The 20732-nt window shown below is 41.1% G+C and overlaps 1 protein-coding gene and 1 long non-coding RNA gene across 2 annotated transcripts in view; one reads left to right on the top strand and one right to left on the bottom strand.

Annotated features, from left to right (window-relative positions):
• Nucleotides 1-10609, top strand: part of LOC101861213 (neuroglian) — a gene marked incomplete in the record, with an annotated part of 43624 nt that extends 33015 nt beyond the window's left edge. The window contains 5 exon segments of the mRNA XM_005100916.3: nt 2088-2261; nt 3946-4030; nt 5677-5871; nt 7844-8102; nt 9575-10609. Coding sequence (XP_005100973.2) covers nt 2088-2261; nt 3946-4030; nt 5677-5871; nt 7844-8102; nt 9575-9871 — 1010 coding nt within the window.
• A 4284-nt stretch (nt 10610-14893) lies between these two features.
• LOC118477870 overlaps nt 14894-20732 on the bottom strand; it is an 8886-nt gene continuing 3047 nt past the window's right edge. The window contains exon 2 of the long non-coding RNA XR_004858664.1: nt 14894-16665. This is a non-coding gene — a long non-coding RNA (uncharacterized LOC118477870). The remainder of the gene's footprint in view (nt 16666-20732) is intronic.

The raw sequence follows: 20732 nt of genomic DNA, 5'->3' as shown, positions 1-20732 counted from the left end.
AGTTTCATATAAGCTTGTGGCGGTCCAATTCTAAAAACACAGTATTGTTTTTCACTTTACATGTATTTGGGTGCGTTTTCGTGCTGGTGCCTCTGCGTGTGTATGTTTGTGTGTGTGTGTGTGTGTGTGCGTGTGTGTATGTGTGTGACTCTGTGTGAGTGTGTGTGTGCGTTTGTTTGTTTTATTTGTAGAGTAATGTTACAAATTGATACTCGTTGTCATTAATGGTGAGGGGAGTTGTTGAGTTGGGTAGGGGAATCTTTGTGTTGCTGTGGGCCTCGGTTTGGCTCCACAACGAAGGAGACAACACTTTGATTTCATTTCTTTGACCTTTAACTACATCGGAGGAGCTAACGGTTTAGTCTTTGTTCTTTGACCGTTGTCTACCTCGGATGAACCAATTAAAATATATACTGCTAGAAACATTGCCTGATATCGTGAACTAATGGCGCTAACTCCAAATACTGTAAACCTAGAGCCTCGGAAATTGAATGATATGTTACAATTCGGATAACACTGAAACCCTTACCCTAACCCTTACTTAAACCCGACCTTACTGAACGAGAAGAAAATCAACTCAACCTAAACCTTAGCTCTTACAATTTGATATAAAAATAAAGCACAGTTACGATCTGCCAGACCCGCATTGTTCGAACAAGGGCGAAAAAGCTCGGAGGGCCAGGGCTGTGTGCAAGTTGCGAACGGTAAAGATTCTTTGGTGGTCTAAAATCGATAAGAGTAGGTTTCGGCTGCCACCAGGGCAAAATTCAAAATTTCGTACCAACTGAAAATATAAGGTATGTGCCGCGCGCTTATATGACCTTATGCATTTGCGAGCCCCGTAAATCACTTTTTTTTAAAGACACTTTATAAGCCTGGGCTCCGGGAAAAGGCTTGAGTATTGTTTAGTTTTGGTAAGTGTTTTACAGCGCTCTCAACTGCATAAGGTCATAGATCTATTATGTTTTTAATTTTTTCCCGGGTGGCCGAAACCTGCTCTTATCGCTTTTAGAACCACCGAGACATCGTTAACGTACTCAACTCGCGTATGGGACCTCCGAGATTTTTTGCCCTTATCCGAGAAAGCTAGGTGTAGTTCTTACCACCGTAAGATCAGGGGTGTGGCTGAAAGACAGCAGTAAGAAGGAGCAAAGGAGTAGCAGTAGAAAGAGTCAGGCACCCAGAAGAGGTGCAAAGGGGAGGAGAAGGGGCAAATTTTGGAGACAAAAGCAGACGATATAATAATATGGTTAGAGAGCAGGAAAGGAGGTGAAAGTGGTAATTTTTTTAGAATAAAATTCCCGTCGTTGTCAAGTTTCGAAAACGGGACCTATTGAAAGAGAGGCAAACACCGTAACCTCTAGACCACGAGAGCCCTGCCTGTACGTAGGCCTATAAAGTTTGAAGAAAGAGAGTCTGGGGAGCTGCGAAGGGGGGGGTGCGTTGAGGGGGGAGGTCATCACTGTTTAAAGACTATGAAAACTACGAGTTTGGGACATGGATACTTTGTCCTCTGATGTCTCCTTTCCCTCGATTCCGGCCCTCTAGACCTTGCTCCTGGGGGGGGGGGGACTTAAGATTACACACAGCTAACTGTTTCAGAGTAAACTGGTTGTTGCTGCATGTTTGGCTTCAAGCTAACACACTGAAGGCTTTTTTTACGAGATAGAAGCATCGGAAATTTGGGTTCTGGACACCGGGGAGGCGATATTGGATTAATTCTCATCAAATATCGGTGTGTGTCAATTTTCCCAAAGCCATCCACGCCTACCCTGGAAACTGATATCAGCCCGTTGAGAGGATTCGGATGGTGTCTGATTATTGAGATGAGTTTGAGCAAGTGAGTGTTTGATGGAGAACGGGGAGGGGGGGCGTCGTCCATATGAGCACAGAGTGTGTGTGTGTGTGGGGTGGGGGTGGGGTTAGTCCATATGAGGGTTAAAGCTTGTTACTTTGGTTTTGGGTGGGGGTTGTTGGGGGTGGAGGTGGGGGTGATGGGGTTGTTATTTTCCCCACCGACCTTACCATTGATACGGGTTAGCCAAAAAATAGCAACCTGCTCTCTAACACTAACCGTATCTGCACAGCCGCAGCCTACGACGTGTCGGAGAACCTGGGCTGGTTCCTGGCCATGATCTTCTCCATTCTCTTCACCATCGCCCTCGTCGTCGTCTTCATGGCCTGCTACCGCAAAGGATTCCGCTTCAAGTCCAGCTCTGGGGAAGTTCGGACCTTCCGAAACGGGGACGATACATACACTGGTACTTTACATAGTAAGACGTATTTACAGCAGTAGTTCTTTTGTACTGCACGTTTTCAGTTTTGTTACTTCGCTTCTGCGACTTTGATCTCTTCCCCTCTCAACATCCTTCCTTTTTCCCTTCAACTCTATTCAGTGCTTCGATAGCGACACTCATACTGGTACTTGACATAGTAAGACGCATTTAAAACAGTTCTTTTGCACTGCTTATTTTCAGTAGTTTTACTTCGCTATACTACTTTGATCTCTTCGACTCTATTCAGTGCTTCGGAAGCGATACATGCACTGGTTATTTACACAGTAATCCGTATTTACGGAAATAGTTCTTTTGCTCTGCATATTTCTTGTATTGTTACTTCACTATCTTACTTTGATTTTTTCGCCTCTAGATCTATTCGGTGCTTCGTAGGCCATGAATGCATCGGTATTTTGCGCAGTAAGACGTATTTACAAGAGTATAGATGTCTTGCACTGCTTGTTTCTAGTATTGTTTTTTTCTCTATCCTACTTTGATCTCTTTGCCTCCATTCAGTGCTTCGGTAGCGATTCCTACACTGGTACTTTACACAGTAAGACGTATTTACGGCAGCAGTTCTTTCGCATTGCATGTTTTCGGTTTTATTAGTCACCTATACTACTTTTGTTATTTCTGATTTCTTCGCCTCTATTCAGTGCTTCGGTAGCGATATATGCTCTGGTATTTTACGCAGTAAGATTACACAGTAAGACGTATTTAAGACAGTATAGTTGTTTCGCACGACATGTTTCCAGTACTATTATTTCTCTATACTACTTTGATCTCTACGCCTCTATCCAGTGCTTCGGTAGCGATACTTTCCAGTGCTTCGGTAGTAGAACAATGCGTTACTGGACCTATTTCTTGTCATTTCTATGCACCGTTTGTTTATTTGCTTGTTTGTTTATCTTTATCAAACAACTCCATTCATCATGCAAACGTTCGCTGGGTCTTGTTCTTGTGAGTTTGCCAGCTCAGTTATTTTTGTTTTTTTCTGTTTCCATTCAGTATCCCCCCTCCCCCCCCTCCTCCACACACGCGCGCACGCGTGCACACACAAACACATTTGTTGTCCGTTTGATCTATTTGTCTCCCTGGCAGTACATTTGAGAGTATAATGAGTACAAGGCAGTACGAATGTGCGTTTCTTCCTTTTAATGTACCCCTTCCGTATGTCAATCTACCCCTGCCATGTGAATTGCTGCAGTTTGTTATTTATAAGAAGTTTAACGTTTTAGACAGACAGACAGGCAGGCAGACAGACAGACAGGCAGACAGACAGACAAACAGACAGACAAACTGACAAACAGACTTACATGCAGACAGAGCGGACTTTCATACTGTTTTCCTTGGTATGGTTTTGTGGATTTTTATGAGACTGCAGTCTGCACTTCCTCCTTATCGCGCATAATTAATATTTCATATCTCTTTTCTTCTGTGTAAAATTCCGTTGCTTTTTTTAGTTGTGGATGTTTCATTAAACTGCTCCTTTAAGATAGATAGATAGATAGATAGATAGATAGATAGATAGATAGATAGATAGATAGATAGATAGATAGATAGATAGATAGATAGATAGATAGACAGATAGGAATAAGTCAGTTTGTATTGCAGGTGTTATTAGACCTACTATGGAAACACGCTGAGACTCCAGGATTTCCCTCCACAGATAAGACAGAGTTCCCGAGAGCCTCCAAAGACTTTGGACCCGAGCCCCTGGGATACTCTAACGACTACTATGGAAGCCCAAAGGAGTAGGTTTTGTTTTGTTGTGTGTCAAGTTTGTGTTTTTGAAAAGTACGCTGTGCGTGAAGGAGGGGTGGGCGGTGTATGCGTGTGTGTGTGTGGTGTCTGTGTCTTTGTGTGTGTGTGTGTGTGTGTGTGTGTGTGTGTGTGTTTGTACGTGCGCATGTGTGTATACGTGCCTGTGTGTGTGTGTGGGGTGTGTGTGTGTGTGTGTGTGTGTGTGTGTGTGTGTGTGTGTGTGTGTGTGTGTGTGTGCTGATGAAGGGAGAATAATAATATGTGGTACGACATTTTGTAATCAGACGCTTGTATACTTTTGGGCATTTGGAGCCATTGCAATCATCTAAGAGCTTGTCTATTTGTCTTACCATCTATCTATCTTTCCTACATGGCGAGATATTAGTAATTGAAGTAAATGGCGTCGCTTGATGTTAGAAGTAAAATCCAAAGTTTGAGAGTCTTTGAAAACTGCAAATTTCTCTTTGATCAACCTCGTTCAATAAAATCCACACCGAAATATGTTTTAAAATGGGAATTGAAGGTGATGCGCCCAAAATTAATTCGATAAAAATTGCCCAACGAGCGGGGTAAAAAGTGTCACTTTCTTCGATTTCATTACTTTGACGAACACCTGATTACATCACGAATCCACAAATAATAATATGCTTGATTTGTTGTTTCTATAAAATTTCAGTATTCAATGAAAGAATCTGTCACCTAAGCACACACATTTAGTTCAATCGAAAAGCTGAACCCTTGTTGTTTCCTGTGGTATGGGCAAACTTGTTTCTAATTTCAGCAGGATATGCTTTGGAATTTTGCCTCTTGCCATAGTTTGTTCCGCTCTCCATCCACTTGGTTGGTCTTATTAAAAATGCACGTTAGACTTGGAAAGTCCCAAAAATATAAAAGACTCAAAACTTGTGATGAAACCGGCCTAAAACTGATATTATTGATATTATACACCACCATAAGACACTCACCCTTGCTGTCAGTTTATTGTTTACCTCTTATGTCGTTAGATGCCGAGTGGAGGTGCAATTTTTTGGTCAACGGCTAAGTGGTGAATTTTGTTGTAGTTGTAGACATTATTGTGTTATTCTGTTGTGTAGGACCTCTGACGCCATCAAGCCAAACTGTTAGTTGTCAAGTCTAGCCCTGCGTTTGTAGCTCGATTTTTTAAATGTTTGTAGTTCAGTGTGGGTTTTTTTGTGTGGGGGGGGGGCTGGTGTTGTGTGATGAAAAAAGGAAATCAAAGAAAATGTGAGAATGTGGCATTTTTGCTCATGCCAGTGTTTCCCATTGTTTGGCCTCATGACCTCTTTCAAATAATGTAATAAGAGAACGTCGTTAACGTCGCTTCCTATTTGCCACTTTTCAACTGAGGAAAGAAAGCCCGTTGACTCCTACTCCTAATTTTTCTTTTTCTAAGTAACAAACTATAGCTTCTTCCAATCGTCTCAACAATTGTTTCAACGGTATATAAATATTATTGTTTCTACCTAAGGTCTCTTTCCATTTGTACATGAAAAACAAACTCAATTTTTAAAAAAAGTAATTGTCTGTTCCCAACCGTGAAAGAATTGTTTCCTATAGCCCCTTTTCAAGCGTTTGTAAAAAACATGGTCTTGTGTTGTCCCGTCCAAACCTGCAGGAACGATGAATATTCAGATAGTGGACAAAGAAAGACGATGGGAGCGGAGGCCAGCGACTACTATACGGGCCAGAACTACGATAACCATACGTATGATTATGAGGGGAAAGCTGGTCTCGATTACAGAGGCACGACTGATTATCCTGACGATACCAACGCTGACGACTATTACCGGGATGAATGGGGCAATGAGAGGTAAAGTAAAAAAAGAAAATTAACATAGAAAAGAATTTATCCATTCGTTTATAGTTCAATATGTTAGTCTCTTTTTCTATCTTTCTAAGGACCAATTACCTTCTTATGTCAATTTATCAATATGGTGTTTTCAGGAATGCTTATCGGTCCGTCTGTCTGGCTGTTTTTCTATCTTCCTGGTTTCCTGTCTGGCTGTCTGTATGTCTACATCTCCCCCTCTCTCTCTCTCTCTCTCTCTCTCTCTCTCTCTCTCTCTCTCTCTCTCTCTCTCTCTCTCTCTCTCTCTCTCTCTCCCCACCATGCATACGCAGGCTCTCACTCATATACACACAATCATAATAAACTCATACACACGCGCCTAAGCATGCACGCAAATACCCCCCACCCCACATACACACACGTACACACACACACACACACACACACACACACACACACACACACACACACACACACACACACACACACACACACACACACACACACACACACACACACACACACATCCACGGTTTTACTTGAGTGTTTACGTCCCAAAATCGAGAGCAAGTGTCCAAAGGGAAATCACTCATAATCAAGAGAACTCTCTACTCGTGGGCCCGCCATAATGAAAAAGGAATTAAACCACTTAGTGACTTAAACCCAGATCCCAAGTGTTTTTGTTAGGGGGGGGGGGGGGTCTACACTCCCAAAGTCAAGATTCGGCTCAAAATTATGGAATTTGAGTTTGTAGGCATTTTTAGCTTCCTCAGCCTGTCCTACAACTATTTCATCTCATAAGAACCCCCAAAAACCGTCCCGGGCATGTTTATCACCACCATTTCCTCATAAAGTCAATATTTTATTTTTCTTTATCGTCCGTTTTCTCAAAACGCGACTTTTCCCTAGATCTATACCTTATTAATAACTCCACCATTTTTCATCCATTCTTCATAGAATTTTCACAGAATGAAGAGAAGATGTAATACTAAAAATTCGTTTGTTGAATTTTTTATATATGGAATAGATTTATTTTTTTGGGTGGTGTCTAGAGTGTGGATTTTCACGGATTTTTTACAAACTTGAATGCTACCTCAGGAAAATATTCATTAAAAATGTTCTAATTCGTTTAAGAAAAAAACAACTAATAATTTTTTAGATCTAATGTTTGTTAACACGCATGCGAAAAAATCAACCAATTTCCACGAGCAATAAATGCGGTATCCGTTACGTAAGACATGTCAACAAAATCCAATATGGCCGCCGTATCCATGGAAACGAAACTTTTTCTCAAATTTGATTGCGGATTTTAAGACTCCTTACTATGCTTGGTACACGTGTGAAATTTGATAAAATTTTGTGTAGTTATAAGCGAGATAGCCTTAAGGTGTAACCCCCCCCCCCCCCCCCCCTTTAACAATTTTAGTTAATTTTCCTACATCGTTCAACGTAGAATCAAATACTTTCATTCTGTTTAGTTGCGTGATTCCTATTGGTTACAATGATTTTAGAAGACTCATAGCTATTGAAGAGAGGATAAAGGGGGAGAGGGGGAGGGGGGATGAGACAGACGGACAGACAGAGAGACAGACAGACAGACAGACGGGAGTGGGGGGGGGGGTCAATTAAGGGAAGGGAGCCTGGAAGTTAACACAAGAATTTGCACTTAACCTTTGAAAAGATTTTCAGCAATTTGAACTCAATGAACTCAAATTCAACACAACTTTTTTTTTTTTTTTTTTTTTTTTTTTTTTTTTTTTTTTTGGTGGGGGGGGGATGTTTCTTGTCTTAACTTTGGTATGAGGCGGGGGTAGGGGTTGTCGTGCTTTGGGTTTTTTTCTGTTGGGGATGCTTTGTTGGTGCTGTTGTTTGGTTTGGGTTTTTATTATTAGTGGGAAGAAGTTACAGGTGAGAAGTTACTTCCTGCTATACTCTAAACATTTTGATTTGCATTTAATCGTATTATTTTCACAAAATATCTATCCCTTTTCAGAAACGACTACCGAAGTGAAGGCTATGATGACAGACGATACTTCCGAGACGAAACTGACCGAGACGACCACAATCGCTACAACGATTACGATAGAGACCAATATGGTGGTGATTACTACGGCCAAGATGGTTACAACCTTGATGATAACCCAAGGCGCGATTATGATGACAGGATGCAGGATGGACACGATTACTATCGGGGAGAAGAGGATCCATCCCGCACCGGGTCTGCTCATGACTACGAAGAATACGGTTCCGAGGTTGGTTAGATAAGATCGCAGTATTTATCCGGAGATGTCGCCGACGGAGATAGACCAATCAAAATTCTTTGTGCCTCTAGACCAAGTAAAAATGTAAAACTATCGGGGGGGGGGGGGCATTTTAACCCATAATTTGATATTTTGCAATCAAGTTTTTTAATTTTCCTTAAAATAATTGATTTGCGACAGTTTTAGTGGTTATATGTGTGATCTGCACCAAATAATACTCATTTTGACCGCCTAAAGCAGAGCATCTGTATGCGGGAGTGTCTCCGAGCAGTTTCTGGGTGTTCGCCGGAGACGTCTCCGAATATCATCTGCCAGATAAGATACCCACAAAGATCGTACATAACAACATAGTTCACTCCTTTCTTTCAGCCAATTAAAAAACTTTCCTCAAAATCCGGTGGCGCCCTCTTCGAAAAAACGCCCGCTTTGCGAACAGAGTTACCCTACTTGTGTGATAAACAATACAAGTGAAACCAGTCTTGGGTGAAAATAACAAAGTTGTGCTATTCCAATGTTTCTAAACAGCAACTGCAGCGCCATCTGAAGCAACGCGCAGACTTCCGCGAACACTTTTTTGTGTGGCTTTTTTGGCATAACAATCTTGTTATGTACGATCTTTGATACCCATTCAAGAAAAATTGGTGTATTTTCGATTATTATGTTTTTTTCTTTGTTTTAGCTTGATAGATGTATTATTTGTTACTTGAGTTTGTATTGTTTTGGGTATAAAAAGTCCTGCTAAATAGAGAAGGCAATTTTACTATTTTGGAACCTCATTCTCGGGGAGCTGCTGTAAATAAATGTTGTTTCTTTTCTTGTTTTAGTAGAGGTTTTACGGTGCTCGCAACTGCATAAGGTCATATGAGCGCCCAGGGGTGGATGTCAACAGAGAAGTCCTTACAAGGAATCAGACTTACTCTGCTCACCTCTCTAGCTTCAACAGCATAAAGTCTGCGACCACTATTAAGGCACCCCGGAAAAAACGAGTCACAAGAGTGACGAACATACAAAAAAGTAGAGGAAAAATGACGATAGTAAGGATGAGGAAAGAAAAGGCAGCAGTTCCCTGTTGTAGTTCGGGCACATTTATGAGCATGACCTTGATTTGTTGTTGTGGGGGGCTTATTTTTGTTTGTTTGTTGTTGTTGTGGTTGCTGTTGTTGTTTGTTTTGTTTGTTTGTTTTCTTGGGGTGTTTTGATGTTTGTTTATTATTGTTAATGGTGGTGGTTGGGAAGGGGGGGGGGGTCAGTATAAAGGTCACATTATTTTTAGATGCTGGAAGACGATAATAAACGTTTTATTGTGTGTTTTAATGTTTTGATATCTTTTCTGCCGTCAAGTGTAGATTTTAAAAATACTCGTCCTGATACAAAGAAGGTATATTATAAAGTCTTTAGCAAAGCAGCTGCAAACAAGCGGCTCACTAAGTGTAAAGATTGTTCCAATTTCCGATTGCTTCCAGACATCCGCTCCTCGGGGAGCTGGGGCACGGAGTGACAGCTCAAGACACGGCCACGCCCCCCAGCGCCGTGATGACAGGGGGGCGGGACGTCACGACCGCTCACACGACCGCTCACACGACCGCTCACACGACCGCTCACACGACCATTCCCACGACCACGAACAATGCAGGGACGTGGTGGAGGAGTTAGAGCACCGACAGAGCGGTGACAGATGGTCTGCTGTTCAAGGCTCGACTGGGGGCAGATCTGACAACAGCGCCGCATCTGGACCAAAGGATGCCAGCACTTTTGTGTAAAGCCCTGCGCGGCGTACACACTCCAAATAGGTATATTATTTGGAATCTTGAGAAATGCATCTTTTCAGAAGAAAAGAAATCCATCGGAGAATTGAAACACTTTTTTAAAGAGATAAGAGATCTCCGTTTGTTGTGCAGAATTTTATATGGTGACTTTTTTCCCTCTAAATTGTCTCACCACCACTTGTAGTTAGATTCCTTGTCCGTTTGTATTATTTGGCATTACGCTTCATAACATGCCTATGTTTCTAGAATCGCTAATTGTTTCGAGATAGACCCTTTTTGCCAACATGCAGTTTGCTAATTGAAAAACTATATTGTACTTTGAGATGTAACTAATCATTGTTAATTTTTAGGCCCTGTCCCATCTGCAAAAGGCGTTGTTAGCCTAGTGGTTAGGCTACCGGTCCTTTAGTCGTGAGAGAGCGGGTTCGGAGGTTCGAGCCACAGTATGGTGCGACGTTGTGTCCTTGGGGATTTGGCTCAGCCCTTTCTGAGATGGGTGTTAAACTCGGAGGTCCCACCTTTTAAATAACCTAACGGTGTTGATAGGGACGTTAAACATAACATACCATTTCACAAGAAAAATCATGTTAATTTCTTCTTTTTTTGGGGGGGGGAGTATAGATTGTGGACAAGGTCTGTATTGTGAATAACACTGTTTTTCTAAATCCTAGAACTCATTAACTTAGTTTTCAAAAGATAATAATATATGAACAGAATCTGGTCCCATGCCAATGAAGAAAAATCCGAACTGACTTTAATCTGTACAAAACCAGCGTCTTTTGAAAGGCACTGCTTGTTTTATTGGAGCTTTTCTTAAACCTAACGTGATTCCTTTTCTTTTATTCAGTAACCTCTGGCGCGCTTTTGACTCCTCGGAAAAAAAATAAGCTTTTCACGACACTGTACTTCGATGTGACTAGCCATGAATCAAAATTGACCTTTACCGGGATTGGAAATCATAATATTATTTCTAGATGACCTATCTCTTACACACACAGAATGTGAAACCATAAAATTAATCAAATGTATTGGGATCTATAAATAGGAGTTTTCCATCTGCCTCCCGTAACAGCTCAGTAGAGTTAATTAAATAGACGATTAATGCCACGGCGGGGCTCATCTAATAATGCATTGCCTTCTTTTATTCCATCTGACTAAATGAACACCTTCGTGCACCCACCCCCACCCCAAGGCAATATAGCTTGGCATTCTACCAAATGGTTGGTATTCTCCCATGAGCTTTTGTTACAGTTCCTAGCACGTCTGTTTGTTCCTTCGAGGATCTATAATATGTTGCAGCCCTGCAACAAGCAGCAGGAGATGTGCAAAGTCTTGGTTTTCTGCATTTAGTTCAGAGCATTTGGCTTTATTATTATTATTATTATTTATCCTTACCATGCCTATGTTTTAAGGGGCGGGGGGCGGGGGGGGGGGGTTAAAGTTCATCGACGAAAAAAATTGAAACCATAGGCGAAATCCCCTTCACTCGGTTACATTTTTCTCTGACGTGCCAAAGATTTTGTCAGAAAGCATTTTTTCCTCCCATTTTGCTTCGTTACTACTACTTGTGAATGTAAGGAACAATAATATGCAAATACACGAATATATGTGTCTACTAAGTACCCAAAATAGATACAGATAGACATGTAGAAACAGACACTGAATTAGAAAGACAGAGAAGGTGTTGATTACACACACACACACACATTCACACACACACACTCACACACACACACTCACACACTCACACACACACTCTCACACACACACTCACACACACACACTCACACACACAAACACACACATGCACACACACACACACACACACACACACACACACACACACACACACACACACACACACACACTCACAGAACACGGAGAGAGTGAGGAGAGGTAGAAAAAAAAGAAACTGGGAGAGAGGGAGAGAGAGAGAGAGAGAGAGAGAGAGAGAGAGAGAGAGAGAGAATGAGTTGTAGAGAGAGGGATGTGAAAGAGAAAGTGTGCAATAAGGAGAGAGAGAGAGAGAGAGAGAGAGAGAGAGAGAGAGAGAGAGAGAGAGAGAGAGAGAGAGAGAGAGAGAGAGGGGGGGGGGAAGAGATGGGCAGGGGGTGGGGGGGGAAGTAAGAGAATTCTTCACATAACACCTCCAACTCTCCTGATCATGGCCGCGTTACACAAAGGAGAATGCATTATTCATGCACGTATTATACAGAATGGTCAGTGAGGAACTCCAGAGACCATTGGGGTAGAACGGAGTAGTATTAGGGCCTCGCACCTTCTATCGGATCAAGCCATTGATTTTCTCCCCTGCCCTGTGCTTAACACTGCCACTACCTATTATATTCAGGGTTCCTGCCTTCAGGTAGCGTGCTAACAAGTTCCGATCTTGGAGGGTTGATATCGGCTGACAAAAAAAATTGATTTCAGGTCAAACAAAATGGGGTGAACGCTGTGGGTATGATTTTGTAGTGACGGCTGTGTTATTTCTTTTCTTCTTCTTTGACAGGGACCGATCCGAAACTGCCGTTACCTTTCTCTCTCTTTTATTCATAACTCGTTTTAGATATGACGTTGTGGCTGGGGGTCCCGACAATTTATAACATACCAGCCTCACTCAAAGAGGTACTTTCTTTTTTTTGGGGGGGTAAGTGTTTTACGATGCTCGCAACTGCATAAGGTCATATGGGCGTGCGGGACACATTAAACATTTTCGTTGGAAGGAAATTTTGAATTTTGCTCTAGTGGCGGCCGAAGCCTACTAGTATCGATTTTGTACCACCAAGGGATCTTTAACGTGCGCAACTTGCACACGGGACCTCCGAGATTTTTTTCCCTTGTCCGAGAAGGCTAGGTGTCTTATCAGAAGATCAGGGGTGTGGCTGAAAGACAGCAGTAAGAAAGAGAAAATGAAAAGCAGTAGAAAGGCTGCAGAAAGAGTCAGGGGCCCAGAGGAAGGGACAAAGGAGGCGAGGTGGGTTGGGCCACAAAGTGGAGACGAAAGCAGACGACAGAAAGTTGCTTGACAGCAGGAAAGGAGGTGGATGGAGATAATTTAGAAAATAAAAATTTCCGTCGCTATCCGGATTCGAACACAGGACCTATTAAATGAGAGGCGAACACCTTAACCTTTAGGCCACGAGAGCTCCCAAATAGGTACTTTACTTCAGAAATTACGTCGATAAATTATAAACAGTTCTTCCTCCCCGTCAACCTGTTCCTGCCTTTTTATAGTTAATTTCAGCTATTGTGCTGAAAATAACCCCATACATACTTTGCTTTAGGTAGAAAATGGGCGATTGTGTGATCAGTTTGCTTGAATTACTCTTATCCCTCTTGCTATTGGAAATGTGTGAGGCATTGTGGTGAAATCAGGCGCTCGTCAAAAGAATGAAGTCAAAGAAATTGGTATTTTTCTGACCGTTGGGCATTTTTTCCCTAATTTTCCTTGTTTGGCTTAACACTTTTCACATCATTTTATAGGTTCTTAAGAACACATTTCAGTTTCGATTTTACTGAAAAACATTGATTACAGACAAAAAATGTCAATTTTCAGTTTCAAGCAATGGAATTTTCCCAACTTTGACGGCCATTTTCTCGCTAAATTCGCCTCTGAAACCAGGCGACCCTGACCTTCAATCGCAAATATTTCGACTTCTATTCAACATAGATGGATATATTTTACACTAAAAGGAAGGCAAGTGAACAAACTTTAAGATGATACCAATGACTCCACATGCCCAAAAAACTGACGAGATCTGGATTCCTCCACGTCGTTACAAATGTGTTGTGTATAATTTCCTCTCATCCTCTTCCTACTCCTCCTCCTCCTACTACTCCTCCTCCTCCTCCTACTTCAGATCTTCCTCCTCCTCAATGCTTTAGCACAGAGTAAAATTAGACTGACATACAGGTATGCTCTAAAACATATTATATTATATAGGCATACAAGCAGTTAAAGGGACACAACGCTACCACTATGGCTTCAGTTGCAACGAGTGGTGACAGTTGTGGTGGTTGTGTTGATGCTACTGATGATGACAAAGATGCCGTTTTAGTGTCAAAGCTAATGGTGTTAAATAGAAGCTAGACTATTGTGCGTGATAATGATGAAAGTGAAGAAGAGGAAGAAAAGTGGGAGAAAGATGAGGAGGAGACTGGCATTTGTTATAAGGGTGATCTTATACCAGCACATCTAGAAAAATATTTTTCAAAGGTCAGAAATAAACCGTTATACTAACATGTGCTTCTGTGCCATTTGGCAAAGGAAAATGGGGAGGAAAGGATGTATGAGTAGAAGAGAGGCAATATGGATACCGAAAGAGAAACAGAGAGAGGGGAGAGAGAGAGAGAGAGAGAGAGAGAGAGAGAGAGGGGGGGGGGGGGGAGTGTTTGGTCTTATGACTGATGTGAGCGCTATGAAGCCTTAATAAAATGTTCTTCAATTTGTTATTATTTTTTTACAATCGTTTAGCTGGGACTTTTTAAGGGTACTGACTGGTTACTGCGGTCTTCTCAGGTTTCTAATCTTTTGATATCTCATCTCAACATCTTCCTTTGTACTTTTTGGGAAAAAAAGATTATCTCGGGCGCACTTTTAACAGGATTGTATCAGGGGTTCATCGTTTTAATTAACATATATCTAGGAAACTGTTCAATGCTGTTACTTGAAACGGTTTTTTTCTGCTATCTTGGAGTGCAGTAACAAGATTTAATCTGGCAAAATGTTCAGGACAAACTTATAAAAAGTTTCGGTTGAATATGGTATCAGTGTTCTGTCAGTGAAACGTCAGTCACAGTTGTGGGCCAGTTTCACAAGATTATCAAACTTTGGTGCCATCATTCTACATTGCAGTGTGTCATAATTTCGACAAAGTGCAAATTGATTAATATGCTGTAAAGATTGATGTGGCCCTTTGATTAGTGCCAGTCGTACGCCTCTTCTTAAAATAACCACGGACTTCAAAAAATCAAATATTTTGTATAAAGATACAGTTCTGCCAGAAATAAAACAGATTTTTGCTTCCAGTGAAAAGCTTGTATTTTGACATACGATGACGATGAATGATGGCGACGATTTGTATTAACAAAATATTTTTTAAAATAAAACATACATGTATATGTCACCATCTCTCGATATAAATATATAGTCCTGGCTCACAGGCGAAACAATAATTTATGGGGACAAAATAGTTTGTACCTAATTCATTTGTTAATGTATGCTTTATTTGGCTTGTTTTGAAGTTGTTGATTAAAAGTACGTAGCTGTAATTAATGATAATATTAATATGCATATTTTTGTAACAGTTTTACAGCTTTTCGTAACACAAATAAACCATATAGGTGTTTTTATTAGAGGTGTTACTGGAAAGTCACACACAAAGAAAAGAAGGAGGAGAGATGGTGACGATAAATGCTTGACAGGAAAGAAGGGATAGACCACACAAAAGCGCTCACCAACCACCCATGCACATGCTAACTGTAATTGTGCTGTTGATAAAAAAGCAAGCCTTCTAGTAAGATAAGAAAAGATAAGATAATACATGTACTGTATTATCCCAGAAGGAAAGTTTTCTTGGCTGCACAGGACCGTACAAACACATGCAGGTATACATAAAGATTCAAATTATATATTACTCTCATTAAATTTCAATATGAAAAGAGAAACAAAGCTGACAAAATGTGCATATCACATCAGATGAATCATTCAACCACATGCAGGAATTTAATTACAAGACCTTTGGAGTTATGTAGATACATATTCTAAAGAGCAACACACATCTATGCTTATTCAAGTACACTGCACTAAAACGCCCCAAGCATCCTTCTCCCCCCCCCCCCCTAAAAAAATCGATTGGTCGTCTGCTGACACAATAGAGAGCCCCGATCTGCTTGTCATGGAATAGTAGAACCTTCTGTACATTGTCAAGACACGCGATCTCAATGACATGGCAAATGCCTGCATCTCCAGATCTTGCCGTGTCCAGAACGCTAAATATTCCCTTTAAAACTGAAACTTGTGACTCGTCTCGTGGTGACGTCACGTTGAGCCTTGAAAAACATGGATGATTTAAATCATTCGCCACTGTACTTTGTTTGCTTAACTGTATGCTAAAAGCTCCCACTTTATGACATTTTTGGAACACTGATTGTCTGACAGCATCTAATCGATGACATAAAAAGCCGTGCAAGTTTGCTTTTGTCTCACGGCTTTTCGACTTACAAGAAATAAACTTTATAAATGATCTACTCTTTTGCGACTAATGGGGTTGTAATGATTGTAACGGGCAGGTTGAAACGAGAAATGGGTAATATTGAACGTGTTCCTAGCGATGACAATGTACTTGGGGTAGTCTCTCGTAGAGTAGAGTATAACGACGTGCATTGTGCGTTACTTCCTGGTGTTTCTGTTCTCATCACGATCTCATGCTCTCACATCAATTTTGAAGCGTTTGGGGGCAAAATAGTTTACATGTAACACATCTGTTAATGTATGCTTTATTTCGCTTGTTGAATCGGTCAATGATTGATACGTAACAACGACGCGGCCTCAAGTACGGGCGTACACACATGGTCTTTTGTTTGATGGAAAGCAAGCCCTCGCGTGCACTAAGACGCTCCAAGCATCCTTCTGTTCCCGCCAATCGATTGGTCGTCTGCTGACACAATAGAGAGCCCCGAACTGCTTGTCATGGAATAGTAGAACCTTCTGTACGTTGTCACGGCACGCGATCTCATGGCAGACGCCTGTCTCTAGATCTTTGCCTTGTCAAAACCGCCACAGATTCCTATTCGCAAAGGAAGAAAAAAGGAAACAAGTTTTGGTTCTTTTCTTAATTAATCAACAATGCATTATCTCGGAAATACAAATACAAACATGGACTCCAAAAAGAGAAATGACGACGCTTGTACATTTGCTTTTTTGTTCGCTTTTTTTTCTTACTTTGATAGTAAAATACATTATTGGGATGTTATGATGAATCGTTCTCTCTCCCCCCCCCCTCTCTCTCTCTCTCTCTCTCTCTCTCTCTCTCTCTCTCTCTCTCTCTCTCTCTCTCTCTCTCTCTCTATCTATCTATCTATCTATCTATCTATCGATCTATCGATCTATCTATCTATCTATCTATCTATCTATCTATCGATCTATCTATCTCTCCCTCACTCTCTTTCTCTCTATCTATCTCTCTATCTATCTCTCTATCTATCTATCTATCTATCTATCTATCTATCTATCTATCTATCTATCTATCTATCTATCTATCTATCTATCTATCTATCTATCTATCTATCTATTTATCTATCTATCTGACTATCTGTCTATCACGCTCTCCTTATCACTTTCCTTATTTTTCTGACCGTAATATTCTTGGTAGTGGATTGCCTCAAAGACCTGCCTAATCAAATATCGACGTCAGATCGTACATCCTTAAATCATAATCATTCTCAAAGAGCGCTGGAGTAGACATTAAAACATCCATTCTCCTCTGTAAAAAAGGAAATGATTTTAGTAACTTTGATAACTCTCTTTGCTTTTCTGTAATAGTGTATATACAGGAGATGGCCCATTTCGTTTTGTTTTTTGTACTTTTTGCCATTTCATATATTTTTATAATAACTGCAAACCATCCACTGTACATAGTTATTCTTGCACACGTTCTATTTGTACTTTATTTCAACCAATAAAATAATATTAGACCTACTCTATTTTATTATTATTATTTCCCATGTGTTGTGTTGATGCAAGAACCCAAAGATGATATCGATTAACGATAATAATATTGACAGTTGAAAAAGTAGAAATAAGCGCAAAGTGGGAGACAAAAGAAAGAGAAGGTGAGAGAGTGAGCGATCTGCTCTTCGTGGTCTAGAGGTACGTGTTCTCCTCTCAGTCAAAAGATCTGTGGGTCAAAACCCTGCCAGCGATAAAAACATATTGTTTGATTGATCTTTGTCATCCTATTGCCCTGTTCTGTCATCTGTTTACATTTCCACTCTATCAACTCCCCCTCTCCGGCTCCTTCTCTCTTCTTTACTATTGTACTACGCTTTTCCTGGCTCCCTCTTACTGTTGTCTTTCAGCAATATCCCCGATCTTAGGGTAAGTAGGATGAAACACCTAGCCTCCTCAAAAAAAGGCAAAACATTTCGGAGCTACGGTGAGCAAGGCGTACACATTAAAGATCCTGAAACGGTCCTAAAATCAATAAGAGTAGGCTTGGCCGCCACCCGCTAAATCCAACATTATTTCCCTACAAAATAGAAAATATACTAGTCAATATTTTTCAAAACTATAGAGTAACTTCAAAATCGGAATGTGCCTGCCTGAAGGTAGGGAGCCTTACGAAGTTAGGAAAACAGTCACAAACGTAAAAACAATGAGTTGCGCTACAGATTGAATAACCAGCAATCGACTACCCCTGAGGTCAAGCAGGGGAACGCAGAGAAGAAGAAAAAATCCTAATAATACTACTACCTATCCCCACAAAGATCGAGCCATGAAACCTCCCCACAAATAACCCAAGTTCAAAAACCATGATCATCCTCATCGTAGCCCAGTCTGGTGCTGACTGGGCAGTCGGAAATTGCCTGTGTCATGGTCACGAAGACCAGATATAGTCAAATACTTTCTCTTTTTTTTAAGGGGGGGGAGGTGAAGTCCAGAGATACGGTGTTTGCCTGTCTGTAAAAAAAAAAAGTCCCGGAATCGGAACTTGACATTTTCCCCTTTGGTCTCCTTCCATGTTCTCTAGTCCTGTTCTGTCATCTTCTTTTCTCTCAACCCTTTCACCCCCCCCCCCCCCCCCCCCTCATTTGAGTTTCTCTCTTCTTTACTCCTGACTCTTTCTACTGCTTCTTTTAGCTCTTTCTTTATGCTTTCTCGGAGTAAGTAAAATCGAAAACCTAGCCTTCTCGGAAGATGGCTAAAAATATCGGAGGCACCTTGTGCATGTTTGATATCCCTTGGTGATCCTAAAATCGATAAGATTAAGCTTCGGCCGCCACCTGGGCAAAATTCAGAATACATGTAAAATCCCGACCGAAATTGAAAATGCTCAATTCAGTGGAAAAAATACCGAATACTTTCAAAATCAGAATGTGCCTGCCTAGAGGCAAGGAGCCCTAAGAAGTAGGAAAAAAGGCCGCATGCGAAAAAAATCAGTTGCACTGCAGGTTGAAGAATCTGCTGTTGACTACCCCTGAGATCTCGCAAAGAAGAAACATACTTTTTGACATAGAAAAGTCATGCCATGACCATCCAGTCTGCAGAACTTACGACAGCAAACCAAGTGCCAAGAGAAGAGTTCTTTTCCTATTTTAGTCTCTCGATTGGCAGGATACATAGAAAAATGGGGGGAGGGGGGGGTGGCTATGGACAAAATAACCATAAGATATAGAGAACCCAAATATGATGACGTCTTAATACTGGTCCCAGTCTATGGATTATAGGGGTTTGCTTTTTTCTTGACCCACGGATGACACGTCATCATGTAAGTGAACAAGATAAATGACGTATAAATGAGCCATGACGAATTAGAAGTGAAGGCAGCAGAGAATTTAAGATACATCTTTATTGTCCAGATCCTGGCACACTGGTTTGGTGTTTCACCACGTGTACACACACACACACACACACACACACACACACACACACACACTCACACATACACACACACACACGCACGCGCGCGCGCGCGCGCGCACATGCGCACACACATGAACACACGAAGGCTTACAATCACATGCATAATATAAATGAGCAGCAATATAAACAATAATAATCGTAAGCTAGATACACACTAAATGTTATTTCGATGCATGGCAAACTGCACACACCCACGAGTGGAGATGGCGTTTTTGAATGCTCAAAGTGTGGCAAGCTCTTCTCTGCCAGAATTGGTTTCTTTGGCCATAGCACAAGCCACGAGCCATCTTAACCTTTTTTTAAATTATTATTCTACATGTATATCGCCTATGTCATTCACGAAAGCAGTTTTGGGGCACTTAAAAAATATTCATACAAATTTTTCAATACAGTCTCTTTTTTTCTCAAAATTTAAAAAGGCAGACAACATCATGGATATTACAAAATACATGTTTGCAAATTCCAGTTTTTGATTTGATGTTTGGTGGTTCGAAATGTGCTACAACATTGCTTTTGGTCTGTTACGAGTCAGAAGTAATGTATTTGCTACGTCCCGAAGAAAAAAAAGCGTTTTCTTTCGCAGATGCTTCGGTTTTCATTAGACATTGACTAAGGAACTATTTTTAATATCAGTTAGTAATGAGCAGAAATGCAACCCCGGTGACAGAAAGGATCGGGGCATGCTAATGATACTGTTGGTAGAACAACGGACTGTCCATATTCTTCTATCTTCTGAAGAGAGTATGGGGAGTGGGGGGAGGATGATCACCATTCTGGTGCCAATGAAATCTTGGGAGAAAAGGTTACAGAAACCACGTCAAAATTAAACATGGCCAACAGGACTGAAAATGATACACGTAAGTCATTATAGATGTTTTACTCCCCCACCGACACAATTTAGATTAATTAGGAGGCGGGCTGCTTCGGGCCTGTATATCAGAGCTAACCCAGCTGAGAAGGAAGCATGTCCCAGAAAACATGTGGAGATACTTGATTTTTTTAAAACCTTCTGACGCAGACCTATACGCCTTAGACGACGGTGTCGAAAAAGAGGAGAACATTGCTTAATAGATTTATTGTAATGTGCAAGTGGAGAAAAAACAAATACTAGGCAAAAATACGGTAATGCCTGCAGCAGAAGGTGTAAGCCATTTCGTCTCCCCTGAAGTAACTGCAATAATTGCGTTTGGTCTTTTGTGGAAATGGTGGAGG

This window comes from Aplysia californica, unplaced genomic scaffold (genome assembly GCF_000002075.1).
Source record: "Aplysia californica isolate F4 #8 unplaced genomic scaffold, AplCal3.0 scaffold00264, whole genome shotgun sequence".
Taxonomy (NCBI): domain Eukaryota; kingdom Metazoa; phylum Mollusca; class Gastropoda; order Aplysiida; family Aplysiidae; genus Aplysia; species Aplysia californica.
This window is presented reverse-complemented; position numbering and strand designations above follow the sequence as displayed.